General features: G+C 40.4%; 1 protein-coding gene across 1 annotated transcript in view; it reads right to left on the reverse strand.

Moving 5' to 3' along the window:
• The window catches only part of col12a1b (collagen, type XII, alpha 1b), a 169,951-nt gene that overhangs the window by 56,776 nt on the left and 99,023 nt on the right, over positions 1 to 14,152 (reverse strand). Inside the window, exons 40-45 of the mRNA XM_079645353.1 lie at positions 11,034 to 11,205; positions 10,372 to 10,511; positions 9,424 to 9,553; positions 8,544 to 8,683; positions 7,830 to 7,959; positions 3,900 to 4,042 (exon numbers count right to left, since the gene is read on the reverse strand). Coding sequence (XP_079501479.1) covers positions 3,900 to 4,042; positions 7,830 to 7,959; positions 8,544 to 8,683; positions 9,424 to 9,553; positions 10,372 to 10,511; positions 11,034 to 11,205 — 855 coding nt within the window. The remainder of the gene's footprint in view (positions 1 to 3,899; positions 4,043 to 7,829; positions 7,960 to 8,543; positions 8,684 to 9,423; positions 9,554 to 10,371; positions 10,512 to 11,033; positions 11,206 to 14,152) is intronic.

The raw sequence follows: 14,152 nt of genomic DNA on the forward strand, positions 1-14,152 counted from the left end.
AGAGGTCTCTCAGAGAACTCTTCTGGCTAACTGTGGATCCCAAACATTATGGAAAAGTTGCTCTCCTTGTATTCTGTCACATCTCAACAGCGCCTGACATGCATTACATAGAGATCTGGCAGTGATCGTGTACATAATGACCTCACTGCTCATCCCACAAACATGCATCCCGCTGCCAGAGTATTCCTGAAACACTAACAAAGGCCCGGGAGGTCAAACGCAAAACAAATCGTTCATTCAGAGAGTGGACTGACGGATAAACAGAGTCTGCGAGGAAGCGGCTGGAGAGCGGGTTCAGACACGAGTTTTCTGACAACAAGGACCGTCTCTTGTCCCGGGGATTATCACGGCCTTTATCCCCTGTTACTGAAAATGCGAGGTTACATCATGGGAAATATATCTGGTGGTTGAACTCGAGGCCACCCTCATTTGGAGCTTTTGTTTTGGTTATAGCAAATATCTCAAAGGGTTTTAGGAGCGATGATGATGTTCTCATGATGATGCTCAGTGATGATGTGGTTGAGATACCACAACTGGAAGCTCATAAACTGCTGCTGGCCGCGGTTCAAATCCCTCCACGCATAAGTCCATTGGCTTCTGAACAAGATGAATTGTGTTTGATTGGACGTGCAGTAATTTCCTGAAGGCAGAGCTGCTGAGATGTAGCTCCCTGACTGAGGTAATGGAGCCGAAGAATCCCAGTTTTTATGAGTAATAATGAGTTTTTAAAAAGGGGTCAGGTTTACTGTGTTAACAAGTGGACTTGAAGGATCCACTGAGACGATACTTGAGAGTACACTTTGTCTAAAAAGCTCCAAGTTGGGCTGTGATGTTGGCCAATTAAAAATAACTGATGGATAGCTTCTAGAATACGTTGTCCACACTCTACTTAATTAAAAATCAGTTTGCTTAAACTAACTTTGGGTACTAATTGTAGGTCTAATGTGTCTCCAGTGACGCAAACACAAAACCAGCTCAATAAAGAAATGGCTTGTGTTGTAAAACTTGATCTAAACCCCATTCCATATCTTTGGGACTAGCTGAAACTCCTACTGATGGCCAGGCCTTAACGCCTCACGTCGCTGTTCGACCTCACTGAAGTTGTTGTGTCTGATGGGAACAAATCCCTGCAGCCAACATCTGGAACAAAGCCTGAAACCAGGAGAGTTGAGACTTGATGCCCATGTTGTTGGAATTACATGGTCTACTATCACATGTGGTGCAATCTAAGAGCTTCCACATGGTTTTGGCCGTATCGTGCTGAACCGTGGAAATGTTTTGGGCTATTTCTACTCAAGTGGAACTCATGCAATGCAACCAAGCTTGGATTTTCTCTTTTAAAGTAGCCCTATCTCCTCATACTATCTACAGATGATGAATTCCTCTGTTTGAACACGGCATATTTGACATCTGTTGTTTGAAATGAGGCTCAATTTGACTGAAATATCATCGGACATCTTTCCTGAGCTCATATCTGTGTCTCTGTGTCTCTGCCAAACCAACCAGACCAAAACAGCATCAAAGTTAATTATAACAAAACAGAACAGAAGTGAAAATAGATAGAGGAAGCGGTGAGGACAGGGGAACAATAAACAACTCTCTGTGTTGACCATGCAGATGATATACTGTAATATTAGCTTCACCGCGTCGTCAAACAGATGCTAATCATCACCAAATTAGATTACAGCCTTATGGCTCCAACATCTCCAACCAAAGAAGCTTCCTCTGATGAAAGTCACAGATGTGTATGCCATGCATTGTTTTCAAACTTTTCCCCCAGAGCTCAGACTCTTCCTGTTGTAATAAAACTCTCTTTTGACTCCAGATTGTGCACTGCTGCGTGAAATCAGTGCTGATGGAGGGAAAAGCTGACAAGTCATGATTTCCATATTTACCAGCATCGCTGTAATAACTGCTGCTCTAACATCTGTGCAACATCAACTTGATGAAACATAAAAATAGAAATATAGCCAAAATGTACAACCTTAGAATATACAGAACCATTTCTCACTGTTTGATCAGATGTGGAGAACAGATGGATTCAACTTTATTATAACTTTTCTCGACAATTGAATACATGCAACCCGAGTTCAGGGACACTGTTTAATGGAAACTGGCTGAACAAAAAGTATCCAGAGGTGGGAAAATCCAAGAGCTACAAGTCTGAAGTCAAGTAGGTCACAAGTCAAGAGCCAAATCAAGAGCCACATTAGGAACCAAGTCATGACAAGCGAACCTCAAGAACCAGGTCAAGGACTACAAGTATAACGTCAAGTCGTACTATTATTAAGATAAGACCAACAAGCCCTAAGACAAAGACCCAGTTAAGACTATATCGTCTGAAGAAGAGAATAAAGTCAAGGCAAGTCCCAAGTCAAGAAATAAATCCAGCCAACAAGTCAAGACTACAGAGTTTTAGGTCAAAGCAAACAGGTCCCAAGAAAACAAGACTATAGAGTCTGGGGTCAAGAACATCGCCTAAGCTAACAAGTCCAAAGTCAAGACTCTCAATTAAATGCAAAGTCATGACTAACACGTCTCGAATCAACACTACAGATTCTCAGTGCAAGAACGTGAACAGGTCCCAAGTCCGAAGACTAGAGAGTCTTAAGTGAAGAAGAAAGTCTAAGCCAACAAGTCCCAAGTCAAGACTACAGACTCTCAAGTCAAAAACAAACTCAAGGCTAACAAGTCCACACTACACAAGAACAATGTCATGGTGAACAGGTCCCAAGTCCGACGACGAGAGAGTCTTGAGTGAAGAAGAAAGTAAAGGTTCCAAGGTTCCAAGAAAAGAAGAGTATAGAATCTTGAGTCAAGAACATAGCCTTGGCTTACAAGTCCAAAGTCAAGACTAGATTCTCAATTCAATGGAAAGTTAATGCACCACAGATTCTCAGTGCACGAGGGTGAACAGGTCCCGACGGCTAGAGAGTCTCAAGTGAAGAAGAAAGTCAAGAAAAACCAACGAGCCTGAGACAAAGTCAGATCCCACGTTACAAGCCACACTTTTTAAAAAGTATTAGGCCTTTTTAGAACTAAATTAACAATTTATTGAAAGAACAAAAGGAAAATTAATCTTTCGATGATCTGATAATAACCATTAGTCATCACTTTATCCGTCATGAAATCTCCTTTATCTCAGAACAAGCAAGACAAGAGCTGCTTGTGGGATGAGATCATTCCACTTCATTATAATCCCCATTAAAATCATCTTATCTCAACAATTTCCTGGATCCACATCACAACCAGCCAGGGTCGACCCTTTAAGAGTTTGCAATCAAAAAATAAATCTTATCTCACTCGCAGATTTTTAAATAAAAGCTTGTCAGTTATTGGTCTTTGTATTTATGGCTGTAATCCTTTGAGAGCAGGGACGGTCATCTCAGGGGAGAGCACCTCTTCCTCCCCCGTCAGGCGGATTCTCGGACGCCAATGAGAGTCTGTGTTTTTACAACCTGCAGAGAGAGAGAGCAACTCACCGACCCCGGGGCTCTTTTATTTGACATTTAGAGGAATATATCCACAACTTGAAGGGTTTGACAGAACTGTTCACAGATATGACGGATTGAACGGTTTCCACAGTAACATCCATGAGTTGACGTTGATCTGTGGGCAGTTGTATTTGTCTTACCGGAGTACTGACCCTCAAATAGGTCTCAATCTTAAATTGTTCCTTGTTTTTCTTTGTCATCGGCTTTTTGTTATAAGCACTAGACCTTCTGTCTTGTTACTGCATTTGGGTCCTGCCTTACCCCAACATCCTGACACTTTATTAAATATAACAAAAGACAAACTTTGCCCATGAATCATGTATCAGTTCCTCTTAAGCATGTCCTCCACTAATGACGGTCTGTGTTTTGTACAGCCCGCAGAGAGAGAGAGAGAGAGTAACTCACCGACTCGGGGTTCCTGGATCCGGTCAGGGATCTGTACGCCACCTTGTACTGCTGCACCTGGCCTGAAGCCGCCTCCCAGCGCACGTTCAGGCTGTTTGCGGTGGGGTTGTACACCTGGATGTTCCTGGGTGGCGTACGTGGAACTGCAAAGGGGTCACAAAGGTTATGAGAAAGTGAAATGAGGAAGGAGGACTCTCTTCACTTAGCAACCAAACATACAAACAAAGGGTTTGTTCCAAGTTATATCCACTTTAGGAGCCGGAAAGCGACAGCTAAGGTTGATGGATTTACAAACAAGTTCCTGAAAAGGTCCCGGTTGGAACGTTCAGAGCTAAACAGAAATGTATGGAATGCAAAGGGATTAGTCGGTTTATGTTTTGCATTTTTAAGAAGCTGCAATTTGACATTTCGGCCGGTAAAAAGAAAACAGCCTCTGTATGATGCATTTTAGAAACGTTTGGCTTCTTCAAAGTCTATGAAAGACTCTTACAATCGCTCGGCTTATTGAGAGCTAATGCACCCACAGGTTCACAGTAATGTAAACGCAAATTCCTCAAAGGTCAGAGCCTCGGTGAACCTTATTAAAGAAATAAATCTGATTCCGTCTTCTACTTAGTTCTCTATTGGAATAACCTTCCAAAACCTCTGGCGTCCATCAAGAAAAAAAGTCATTTAATGAAGGAATAAATGGTCTAAATGGATGCAATGCATCACAGTCAGTCTGGACGCGCTGCTGAGTGCAGCCTATGAGTGTGTCTATGTGGAGGACGTGTAGAGAGAAGTAGCACAGTTCTGGGTTTATGCAAAAGCCCTTAGCTTGCCTGTTAAACCAAACCAGATGTGCGTATCCCCCTGGTATTTGGAGCTTTACCTAATAAAACAGAACTAGATGCAGTAGGTAGATTTCAACAGAGCCTCCACCTCCTCAATAAAGACTTTCCCCCTAATGTTGGATCAGCACGTCGTCATTTAATACCTTTAAATACAGAGGACAGAGTCTGTCTAAATGTTTGACTTCTATCATCCAAACACAAAATTGCCTTCTTTCCTCCAGAGAGATTATGTAATTCTCTTTATTGTATAGCAGCATTCAGCAATTATTTTCCTCCACAGTGTTGGCCAGAAACAGTGATTTTTGTTCTGATAAAATGTGACAAATTCCTCCTGGGACAGAAACGGTAACAGTGGACTGAGTTACTGCTAATAAAAAGGTCCTTAACGTCACACAGGGGCTGTGATGGACTGACTCACCGGGAGCTCACCTGCCAACACGCAGACGTAACATGTGACCTTATCAAGTTCAGACTGACCTTCCTGCCACTCTAGAGGAATCAAAAACACTCTTTGCTAAGCGTGGAGTAGGCCTTCAAACCTTTTAACGCAGCATTGGTTTCTTGACAACATTGGTTCATGTTTGAACTATAGCAAGAAGACCATCCTGATTGAGAGAATATAGCCTGAAACCTTTGGAGAATAAAGAATGGTTTAGTGACTAATGCTCCAATAGCAAAGTCACCAAGAGGCTAAATGAGGCACTACACATCTATAGTCATTGTGGTTTTCGAACTTCAAGAGCTTTCACCAGGAATCCAAGATCAGAACATCTGCTCTTTAAACTTCATCTTAAATACATGTGAAAAGTGACATGGGAAAATATGTAATATCCAATTGACTTTGTATTATTACTTTTCCTTGTAGCCTGTTTCCTCCAGGGCCAACACAAACTGTGAGATGCCGTAAAGTTCCTACTATTACACACAACCTCTCAACCTGTATCTTACCCTATAATGGGCTGCAACTCAACGACAGGTCCACATATTTAGACTGCTTTAATGCGAACTAGACATAAATATACCCTAACCCAAGCCATGGGGAACATACTTCAACACAAACCATTTAGAATAATACATCTATAACTTTAGGGGTTTAAGGCACCAAAAACTGATTGTACAGTTTCACAGTAACATTCATGATCTTACATTGGAGGCCAGATCAGGCTATTATGGGCAAATGCATTTTTTTCCCCTGCAGTTCTCGCCCACAAATATGTCGCAATCATAACCTCAAAAATTTGAATTGTCTACAAAACCGACTTGTATAAAACAAATGGAATTCAATTACAATACATGTAGTCAATAAAGCCTCTGAATGATCCCCACAAGAAGAGAAGCATTCAGGCTTGTGTTTGCATGCTGGAGTCGTGTTTCCCTCACAGCTTCCCAATTAAATAAAACCCCAGGATGCATTTCTGCTGACTGGGCATGGCAGGCTGTCTGGCCAGAAAGAAAACCATCAGAGCGGGACATCAAACCACCCAGGAGACTCTTCAAAACACCAAATATTCCTCCATGCAGACTTTCCAACAGGAGCTGAAACGTTCCATATTATCTCTGCTGGAAGTTCTGCTATCAATCACTGAGCAGCTTCTCTTTTGTTCCATCCTCCCTTCCTGATTTAGGAGGTCTGGCTCTTTGTACAGTAGTTTTTTCCACTCAGGGCTCACCTGGGATAGACTGTTTGTCTATAAAGATGTTTCTGCTGTCAGACTTTGCTGAAAAACAACGTTAAAAAACGACGAGTGAACTCTGGCCAGGAGCAGCAGACTCAGGTTCACTTCAGGAAAACACTCAACGTTTATGACATTTATTTTAGCAAGGGAGTGACTGCTCTGTTTCTCTTCAGTCCTGTAATGCTGGCAGCTGCTCAGTAAAAAGTGACATCTGACCTTTTCCTCACTGCAGGAGGGAGGTGGTTAAAAGGGAAACTCCAAGAAGTCCAATACCATTTAAAAAAAACAATCAGAGCCAACAATCAAAAATAAGCATGTTGACCTCGTTTTGTACCTCCACTATCCAGTGTCCACTATATTTGCCCAAGTCTACAGTACACTATATCCCAAGTCTACAGTACAAATATGCTTTTTAAATATCATTACCAATGAAGAAGTATCATATTCTAGACGTTTACACATTTACAGCAGCAGATGTCTTACCACTAAGTCTGTTTATAGTGCGTTAATTAAGTCGAAAACAGCCCTAAAGTGTTGAAGGAGTTTAATTTGGTTTATAGAGTTTTTATCTTGCGCTTTACCACAATCGAAAAAAATAAAGTCCTGATAATTGAAACTGCAGAAAAGGACGGCAAGCTAAAATATTTATAAATTGCCAGAAAGTGGTTTCACAGTATTTCATAATAAGGAGGAAAAGAAAGAATAAATGAAAACCTGACGGGGCCTGAGAGTAAATAAATAGGAATAAGCTGCATTTGAAAACATATTTGTACCAGTAAGAGAAATGTGTTTTTTATGTCCTGTTTTTATTTCATGTTTCTCTTTAGCGAGAGAAAACAGTCCAAAGATGAGGAATGAATAAAGTTTTATATTTTCTGAGAGTTGAATTTCTAAAAGCAGATGCTTTTTTTCTTCTGATCAGGCCATCCATGTGTTACATGACTTTATTCCTTTAACACGTTTTAGATTTCCTTTTAAAAGAAGAGTGAGTTTCTCTCCTGACATCTTTACTGCAGAAATATAAACTTCTAATTAAAAAAAGGCGCCCCAGATTTGGGAGTCTTTCATCCCTAATTATTCATAACTGTCATAAAGGTCTGCACCAGGGTCTTCAGCTGCAGGGTTTAATCACATACATTACATTTAAGTCATTACATTTTTTATCTAAAGTGACTCACAATAAATACTATAAACCATGAAGATACAAATTCAGAACAGAAACCAACCCGGAGTTCCTCAAGGCTCCATCCTGGGGCCCCTTTCCTTTTCCATGTTCACACTGGCTCCGATTATCATACAAATAATAATAATAATAATAATAATAATAATAATAATACTACACGGGATTTGTATAGCACTTTTCCTAATGCTCAAAGATGCTTAAAATAATGGAAAACAGTTCGGAAAGTTTGAAGACTTACGTGTTTTCCCGTCATCAGACTGGCGGATTCCCTCCCCCTCGGGGTAAACAGGGACGACGGTCACGGTGTAGGGAGTGTCCGACAACAGGTTCTTCAGGACGGCGTTGGTGGTACCACCTGTGACCTGCTCCTGCTCACACACACACCACACACACACACACATATATATGAACAATCCACATTATCTCGGATGTGATTTCTGGGAGTTTAATGAAAATTCAGCATGCTCGGATTACCGAAGGTAGAATTGATCTGAATCGGATAACAATACGTTATTATTTTTTCATCCTGGGGTTAATTTGGTTTTTCTTTTAAATAATGTAAATCACAATATTGACAACTGTGTTTTAGTATAATTCAGATATTCATGCTGAATTGCAAAGATTAATAGGGTTTGATTGTTGATTGTGACGTAAGTCTTACTGCCAGTCTATGTCCAAATCAATTACTGACACTTACTGTATTTCCACACTTCAATTACATTTCTTAAACTGTATATTAATATTGTATATTCAATAAGGGATACTCGAGGTATACATATTTCACTGTTGATACGTATATATTTTAAGTGCAATGCTTGTCTAAACTCCATGCTGCTGTGGCGAAGGAATTTTCCCAAACTCGTATCAATAAAAGTATACCTTCTATCGTCTCTTAAATCTGCAAGTTCAACTTCCTGTGTTTATAGAACAGGAAGTGGTCCTGATGTCTCACCATGTCCTCGGCTCCTCCGGATGAAGGGACGTAGAAGATGCGATACTGCCGGACGTTTCCCTCCGCCGGCTCCCAGCGGACCTTCAGAGAACTGGTGGTGGGATCAGAGACCTGCAGACTCTTCACCCCGCCCAGAGCCTCTGTCAACACACACAGAGAAACATCCGTCAACTTCCTGTTTGAGTTACAGCCGCTAACAAATTACTCTCCGTTTGACCTCGTCACATCAGCAACAGATGGAGCCTGCAAGCAAGCGTCAATCACAGGAAGGTGACATCTGCTGATTTTCAAGATATTTTTCATTGACTAAATAAACTTCCTTGTTCTGTAATTATACCATATTATCTCATATGCACTTTATTAAAGGTCTCCTATTTTACTATTTTCAGGCACATATTATAGGTCTCAGATATATAAAAAGGTAGCACACATTTCCGATATTACGTCATGACCGCAGCAAATCTGGATCAGCTCCGTTGAACCCCCGTTTTAAGAGATTTGGGTACGGAGGAAAAGAGAAGGGTTTGTTTTCTGACACACCACAATTAATAAACAAAGAAATCAGAATACATTATTTATCCTGGGGGAAATTGTGTTTAATGAGTTGCTCTATTTAAAAATGATATGAAAAAAATATAGATAGATATATTGTAAAAATGAACCGAGGTGGAAGTAATAATATGCAAGAATAAAATCTAAATAAAATCTAATAATTAAAATTAAAAAAATGTAATAAATATATTAAAATAAACAGAAAAGTTGAAGCAGTAAAAGATAAGATCAAATAAAATACAACTATTCATATAAACATCAGAATTTAAATAAAATGTTCAATTTCTTTAAATAAATCACAAATATTTATATAAAATAAAACACTCACTTGTCTTCCCGTTCTCTGAGTCTCGTTTCCCCTCCATGTCGGCATAGATGGGCACCAGGGTCACTTTGTAATCGGTGTCGGGCTTCAGGTCTCTCAGCACCGTGTTGGTCGACATGCCGGATACCGGAGTCTGAAGAGGACAAAAAACACATTTGTGAAAGTCGGGAAATGTTGGAAAAATCTACTTTTAACACCGTCTGACAATTGATCCAGTTGTGTGTGGATCGACTGGTTTTCTGTTGCAGAAGTTCCTAATCCTTTAAAACTCAATGAAACAATACTAAAAACTATTAAAAAAGTAGCTTCACCAGGTGTATCTCATTCTCTTATAGAAGCTATTCTCAAAACTATGAATGAAGTATTGATTATTATCATCACTTTCAAATGTCCTTTTCTTTCCATATTGAGAAAGATCTTGAGGTTCAAGCCTTTATTTAACCAGGTAGGTCCCGTTGAGATCATTGATCTATTTTTCAAGGGAGACCTGCAGGTTCAGGTTCATCAGAAAGCTTGAGAACATCCACTAAATGGATCTATCAATGAGGTTCTAGTAAGCTACAATAATGTTGTTTTAGTAACTAGTAAAATAGTAAACTAATAACTGAGACAATTAAAGAAATGTATAACGTCATTAAATGAAAAAATATGGTGTTTTCTGTAGAAACTACTTGACATTTTCCTTCTTTAATAGAAAGAATGGACAAAGAAATCGAAATAAAAAGCACACATTACGTCAGTTTAAGATGGACCCAATGGATTTATGTTGCAGCAATAGTTAGTCTTTCAAAACTGCCATTAAAAATACTAAAAACACATTTTTACATTGTAGCTATCACCAGGTGTGTGAACTCTCTGGTCGTTCCATCCTCTTGTAAAAGCAACTGACAGAAAACTGATAGATGGATAGATATGATATGAAATGTAGTGAGCATTGATAATGAAACGCACCATGCTCTCCGCTCCCCCCCCTGTGGGGACGTAGATGATCTGATACTGCCTCACGTCTCCCTCCGCCGGCTCCCAGCGGACCCTCAGAGAGTTGGTGGTCGGGTCGCTCACCTGCAGGTTCTTCACTCCTCCCAGAGGCTCTGGACATAAAAAACGCATTACAGTTAATCCTCTCCGTTAGCTTTACCCCGTGTGGGCGGGTTTCCCCTCATCATCCTGTCCAGATGTCTCAGAGTCTTATCAATCACAGAGGAGTGTCCGAAACTCTCTGAGCCAAAAACATCCTCATTCAAACTAATTCATGCTGAAAGGAATTTCTCCATTGGAACACAAACTGCTGCAAATAATCCCTGTCCGAATTTAAATCCATATTTGGTTCCTTTCTATTTCTATTTAAATACTGATATATTTTACCATATTAAAATAGTTCTCTATCTGTCTTTTTATTTATTTTTTACTTTTATGTATGCACCATGACATCAAGTCAAATTCCTCACGTGTCAACCTACCTGGTGATAAACCCGTTGCTGATTTACATGGTGAACAAACAAACAAACAAACAAGAGGGGCAAATAATAAAGTAAAACTGTGATAAATAGCAGTAGGCTGCGATGGGTTAGGGGTCAAAGGCCGTGGTGAACAGGTGAGTTTTGAATAAAGACTTGAAGATATCAAGGGAAGCAGCATTGCAGATCTCTGAGTGAATTTTTCTCCGTCAGCTTGAATCTGCAGGGTGCCCCGTGTGGGCGGGTTTCCCCTCATCATCCTGTCCAGATGTCTCAGATACTGGCCAATCACAGAGGAGTGTCCGAAACTCTCCGAGCCAAAAACATCCTAATTAAAAGGAATTCACACTTAAAGGAATTTCTCCATGGGAAGAAAGACTGCTGCAAATAATGCTTGAGCTTTAGTTTGATCCTGCAGGGTGCACCAGATGGGTGGGTTTACCACATGAGGAGGGTCCAGATGGATCAAGAATCTCTCTGGCTCTCATTACGTTCTTTTGTGAGCCACCAATGTGCAAATAAACAACGTCTGTATTCTCACCCTCCAACTTTTTTGCATGTTTCAGGAAATTAAATACACGCTTCACATTCACTGGCTGCTTCTCAGAGGGACTTCCTGTTTGAGGCGGCCTGTGGTCTTTTAAGTACTCTGAGTAAAAACGTTCCTCAAAAGGCATGTTATTGTAGGAAACGCTGTGTCCTGCAGAGATCGATATAAAAACTGAGGAGTCAAGAAAAACTGCAACAACCAAAAGTTAAAAGATTTATAACTACCAGCTTTTCTGTTAGAAATACATCAGACACGTTTTTACAAAGGCAAACACATGGCCATGCATAGAGACCCTACATACTGATATACACCTGAACATCAGCAGGAGAGGACTCTTTAAAGTAGAGACACTACATACTGATATACACCTGGACATCAGCAGGAGAGGACTCTTTAAAGTAGAGACACTACATACTGATATACACCTGAACATCAGCAGGAGAGGACTCTTTAAAGTAGAGACACTACATACTGATATACACCTGGACATCAGCAGGAGAGGACTCTTTAAAGTAGAGACACTACATACTGATATACACCTGAACATCAGCAGGAGAGGACTCTTTAAAGTAGAGACACTACATACTGATATACACCTGAACATCAGCAGGAGAGGACTCTTTAAAGTAGAGACACTAAATACTGATATACACCTGAACACCAGCAGGAGAGGACTCTTTAAAGTAGAGACACTACATACTGATATACACCTGAACATCAGCAGGAGAGGACTCTTTAAAGTAGAGACACTACATACTGATATACACCTGAACATCAGCAGGAGAGAACTCTTTAAAGTAGAGACACTACATACTGATATACACCTGAACATCAGCAGGAGAGGACTCTTTAAAGTAGAGACACTACATACTGATATACACCTGAACATCAGCAGGAGAGAACTCTTTAAAGTAGAGACACTACATACTGATATACACCTGAACATCAGCAGGAGAGGACTCTTTAAAGTAGAGACACTACATACTGATATACACCTGAACACCAGCAGGAGAGGACTCTTTAAAGTAGAGACACTACATACTGATATACACCTGGACATCAGCAGGAGAGGACTCTTTAAAGTAGAGACACTACATACTGATATACACCTGAACATCAGCAGGAGAGGACTCTTTAAAGTAGAGACACTACATACTGATATACACCTGGACATCAGCAGGAGAGGACTCTTTAAAGTAGAGACACTACATACTGATATACACCTGAACATCAGCAGGAGAGGACTCTTTAAAGTAGAGACACTACATACTGATATACACCTGGACATCAGCAGGAGAGGACTCTTTAAAGTAGAGACACTACATACTGATATACACCTGAACATCAGCAGGAGAGGACTCTTTAAAGTAGAGACACTACATACTGATATACACCTGAACATCAGCAGGAGAGGACTCTTTAAAGTAGAGACACTAAATACTGATATACACCTGAACATCAGCAGGAGAGGACTCTTTAAAGTAGAGACACTACATATTGATATACACCTGAACATCAGCAGGAGAGGACTCTTTAAAGTAGAGACACTACATACTGATATACACCTGAACATCAGCAGGAGAGGACTCTTTAAAGTAGAGACACTACATACTGATATACACCTGAACATCAGCAGGAGAGGACTCTTTAAAGTAGAGACACTACATACTGATATACACCTGAACATCAGCAGGAGAGGACTCTTTAAAGTAGAGACACTACATGCTGATATACACCTGAACATCAGCAGGAGAGGACTCTTTAAAGTAGAGACACTACATACTGATATACACCTGGACATCAGCAGGAGAGAACTCTTTAAACTTGATTTATGACATTTTACTTCACTGGCAGCCATTGATTTCCAGTTATTCTTGGTCATCTTTACCTCATTAAATGTAGAGGAGTGATTTTGAAACTATAGACCGGTGGGATGTCAGTTTTCTAAAACAAAGCAGAGGGGTGGCATCAGTTCAACTTTTCTAAACGGTCCCTTTGGTGGGATTTTATTTCATGAGGTCACTTAATAAATGCCTATTCTCTCATGCCATTGGTCACTCCTTTTTATATATCACGCATTACTTCAGACGGTTCCTCAGACGAGGCAGGGCACCTCTTGTGATGTGTGTGGGAGAGATGTAAACGCAAAGAAGGGAAATAAATGTACCCATTGTTCACTATCCTTAAATCAAGTCTGTATGTCTTCATTAAATGTCCGAACATCTTCCAAAAGTGTTTAAAGTGTTCGATGAATCCCTCCCTGAAGAAATACTGAACAATAAGCCCCCATCATTCTCTGCACGGCATCGATGTGAGCATGCTTTATTTCATTGTTGTTTGTTACTCACAGGCTCAGAGGAGATGGGTTTCACAAACAACACAAAAAAAAAAAAGAAAGTCAAATGCTATTAATCTTATAGTTGTGGTGATCAGAGGTCGCGTTAACCGAATATATTCCGTCTATGACAGATTTTTTTTAACAATGACGGAAAAATCTGAAAGCAGTCCGTCATTTTGACGGATTAGAACAAACTCAGAACAGCACCAACGTTTCCCCGCAGGAGGGCTCCGGTGTTATGCCTTGTTATGGATGGCTGCCAAAAAGGAAGTGATGTCGTTTCCAGACCTAACTTTGCCGAACAGATCATTGAAATGTCTGAGTTTATTCTTTACGCTGTGGCGCGCTCCCGCGAGGTGCAGTGGGCATGCATAACACCGGTGCTTG

The sequence above is a fragment of the Notothenia rossii genome (genome assembly GCF_949606895.1).
Source record: "Notothenia rossii genome assembly, chromosome: 8".
Taxonomy (NCBI): Eukaryota; Metazoa; Chordata; class Actinopteri; order Perciformes; family Nototheniidae; genus Notothenia; species Notothenia rossii.